Genomic DNA, 4011 nt, shown 5'->3' on the forward strand with positions numbered 1-4011 from the left:
AAGAGAAAAGTCAACCCCTAGGTGGATGTCCATACCACGGTGCCCTCTCTTCCAGTCTCCTCTCCAAATTGTGGGCACAGGGAAGGGGAGAGCTGGCTTTAGCTTGGCGAGGACTTAGATGGCAGAACCAGAACCGAGGCTTTTAAAGTGCACAATGGCAACTCTTAAGGATAAACTCATTGCACCAGTTGCAGAAGAAGAGGCAACAGTCCCCAACAATAAGATCACTGTAGTGGGTGTTGGACAAGTTGGTATGGTGTGTGCGATCAGCATTCTGGGAAAGTCTCTGACTGATGAACTTGCCCTGGTGGATGTTTTGGAAGATAAGCTCAAAGGAGAAATGATGGATCTGCAGCACGGAAGCTTATTTCTTCAGACACCTAAAATTGTGGCAGATAAATATTACTCTGTGACCGCCAATTCCAAGATTGTGGTCATAACTGCTGGAGTCCATCAACAGGAAGGGGAGAGTCGTCTCAACCTGGTGCAAAGAAAAGTTAATGTCTTCAAATTCATTATCCCCCAGATTTTCAAGTACAGCCCCGGCTGTATCATAATTGTGGTTTCCAATCCAGTGGACATTCTCACTTATGTTACCTGGAAACCAAGTCGCTTTGCCCAAGCACCTTGTGATTGGAAGTGGATGTAATATGGATTCTGCTAGATTTCTCTATCTCATGGCTGAGAAACTTGGCATTCATCCCACTAGCTGCCATGAATAGATTTTGGGAGAACATGATGACTCAAGTGTGGTCGTGTGGAATGGAGTGAATGTGGCAGGTGTTTCCCTCCAGGAACTGAATCCAGAAATGGGGATGGACAATGACAGCAAGAATTGGAAAGAAGTGCATAAGATGGTTGTTGAAAGTGCCTATGAAGTCATCAAGCTAAAAAGATATACCAACTGGGCGATTGGATTAAATGTGGCTGATCTCACTGAACCCATGTTGAAAAATCTGTCCAGATTCATCCAGTGTCATCCGTGGCAAAGAGGATGTATGGCATTGAGAATGAAGTCTTCCCGAGCCTTCCATGTATCCTCAATGCTCAGGGATTGACCAGTGTTATCAATGAGAAGCTGAGAGACAAGTTTTCTCGGCTTAAAAAGAGTGAAGATATGCTGTGGAACATCCAAAAAGACCTGAAATACCTGTGACTACTGAGTTCTAGGCTGTAGAAATTTTAAAAAACTACAATGTGATTAACCATGAGCCTTTAATTTCCATCCAGGTATGTGGATCATAGTTTGCTTTTACCTTAATATGTGAATATGGGCCCACAGAATCAAAGCCCATGCTTGGTTTAATGTTTGCAATATGAGCCCTTGAACAAATAAAATTAACTCCTATAGTGTGAAAAAACAAAAAGATAGAAGATCAAACCTGTAATAATGTATACACTCAACAGCAGGTTTTCAGTAGATGAGTCAGCCGTCTATTGCAAGAAGATACCATCTAGGTCTTTGAAACTGAAGAGAAGTCACAGCCTGGCCTCAAAAGTCCAAAGGACAGGCTTACACTCTTATTAGGGGTTCATACAGCTGGTGGCTTGACATGAAGCCAGTGCTTATTTGCCATTCTATTATTCCCCAGATTGTCAAGTACAGCCCCGACTGCATCATAATTGTGGTTTCCAACCCAGTGGACATTCTCACTTATGTTACCTAGAAACTAAGTGGCTTGCCCAAGCACCGTGTGATCGAAAGTGGGTATAATCTGGATTCTGCTAGATTTCGCTATCTCATGGCTGAAAAACTTGGCATTCATCCCACCAGCTGCCATGGATGGATTTTGGGAGAACATGGCAATTCAAGTGTGACTGTGTGGAGTGGCGTGAATGTGGCAGGTGTTTCTCTCCAGGAACTGAATCCAGAAATGGGTACAGACAATGACAGCGAAAATTGGAAGGGAGTGCATAAGATGGTTGTTGAAAGTGCCTATGAAGTCATTAAGCTAAAAGGATATACCAACTGGGCGACTGGATTAAGTGTGGCTGATCTCATTGAATCCATGTTGAAAAACCTGCCCAGGATTCATCCAGTGTCAACCAAGGTGAAGGGAATGTATGGCATCAAGAATGAAGTCTTCCTGAGCCTTCCGTGTATCCTCAACGCTCGGGGATTGACCAGTGTTATCAACCAGAAGCTGAAGGATGATGAGGTTAGGTTGCTCAGCTCAAGAATAGTTCAGATACGCTGTGGGACATCCAGAAAGACCTGAAAGACCTGTGACTACTGAGGTCTAGGCTGTAGAAATTCTAAAACTACAATGTGATTAACCATGAGCCTTTAGTTTCCATCCAGGTATGTGGATCACAGTTTGCTTTTACCTTAATATGTGAATGTGGGCCCACAGAATCAAAGCCCATGCTTTGTTTAATGCTTGCAATATGAGCCCTTAAACAAATAAAATTAACTCTTGTAAAAAAAAAAAATTGTGGGCACACATGCATACATTCCCAGTATGATTTTCAAGCCACTGGGTCCAGGACTCAAACTTCATAGTCAGCCCTGTGGGATCCAGCACCATAACTGCATGCTACCTGCTTGCCCACCCTTATCTGTTTTTCTGTTGAAGTAAAAATCAACAGCTCTGCTGTCAAATTTATCCAAAATTTAATCACGTCTCTCTACTTTCTCTTAGATTGTTTCAGTGGAACTAGTCTCTCTGTTTTTAACTTTACCCCCATACACAGTGAATTTTTGACAAAGAACCCAGGGGATCCTTTTAAACATGGCAGATTATATCATTACTCAGAACCATTCTGTGCCTTGTCATCTCAGAATACAAGTCAAAAGCCATGGTATACAGGTTCTCCATGATCTTAGTGCTCTGCTACCTTTCCTGTCTCTTCTAACTTCCTTCCTTGCTGTTTGCTCCAGGCACACTTGAGTTTGGGCCAGTTGACATGTTTCTTTTTCTTCAGAAGAATGTATGTGTTAGGATTTTGCTTTGTTTGATGCTGTATACCCCAACAGGAAACTCTGCTTGGCATATAGTGAGAGTTAATTAAATGTTTGATGGGTAAATGGGTAACTAAATGAATTCTAGAGTAATTTCAACTTCTAGACATTCAAGACTTCATGAAAGGAAGTCTGAGGTTTTCAAAAAGATAACAAATATTAGGAGGAATTTCTGTGCTGGGAAGGCAATTAATTTAATTTTGGACACGTTGAGTTTGATATGAGCATAGAGAACATCAAGGTAGATGCTCTATTCAGTTTAAGGAGTAGAAACAACACATAGGGCAAAAGTCGGAGGTGAAGATAAAGAATAGTTTTATTGTTAGATGGATAATTATTTAAGCAATAGATATTATTCATATTAACCTAAAATGGTAAGTAGTGAAGAATTCCAGCTTCAGAGAGAAGAATATTTTTTAAGAATCAGGAAGAGCCAAGAACAGAAGAAATAGTGGAGTACAGTGTTGGTGAGAATTTTAAGAAGGAAAAAGTCAGCTATCACAACTAGCAAGAAGATCATGTGTTTGGGGGTCATTAGCAACTATTTATATGAATAGTTTCTATAGAGTACTAAGAGAAATACGAGTTCTCTGAACACATATTGAGGAAGTAAAAATCACTAGTTCAAGAAGGTTGATGGGTAGATAACGGTATTAGCTTGAAGCAGAGATGATTCGGAAAATAAAAAAAAATTAAGGGTAAATAAGGCTTTCAGACTAAATGAAAGGGGTACTTAAAAAGATACAAGCAGGGACCAGCAAATGGCATAATGATTACGTTGCTGGACTCCCAGTGTAGTCAACCACAGTTCAGTCCCGGACTCAGTGACTTAAACTCACACTGTGAGTGTGTGCATGCATGCCCAAACTCCCGAGAGAATAATGGAGGAGAAGGGATTGTGGTGTGGCCATCCCCCTGTAGATGGGGGTGGGGTATGTGTGTGTGAATTCACACTTTATGTCTCTCTGTCTCTGTGTCTCCATTAAGTGCACGTACCCTGTAACAAAAATCTCTCTCAAAAAAAAAGATACAAACAGATGGAAGAGAAA

General features: G+C 41.2%; 2 protein-coding genes across 2 annotated transcripts in view; both read left to right on the top strand.

Moving 5' to 3' along the window:
* Positions 1 to 4011, top strand: part of BRCA2 (BRCA2 DNA repair associated) — a 95300-nt gene that overhangs the window by 50627 nt on the left and 40662 nt on the right.
* On the top strand, positions 57 to 2230 carry LOC102501886 (L-lactate dehydrogenase B chain-like). The gene is given in 3 exon segments (XM_027775686.1): positions 57 to 600; positions 1667 to 2159; positions 2162 to 2230. Coding segments are annotated over 3 exon segments (1044 nt in total). The 5' UTR covers positions 57 to 118.

This window comes from Tupaia chinensis, unplaced genomic scaffold (genome assembly GCF_000334495.1).
Source record: "Tupaia chinensis unplaced genomic scaffold, TupChi_1.0 Scaffold000597_1, whole genome shotgun sequence".
Taxonomy (NCBI): domain Eukaryota; kingdom Metazoa; phylum Chordata; class Mammalia; order Scandentia; family Tupaiidae; genus Tupaia; species Tupaia belangeri.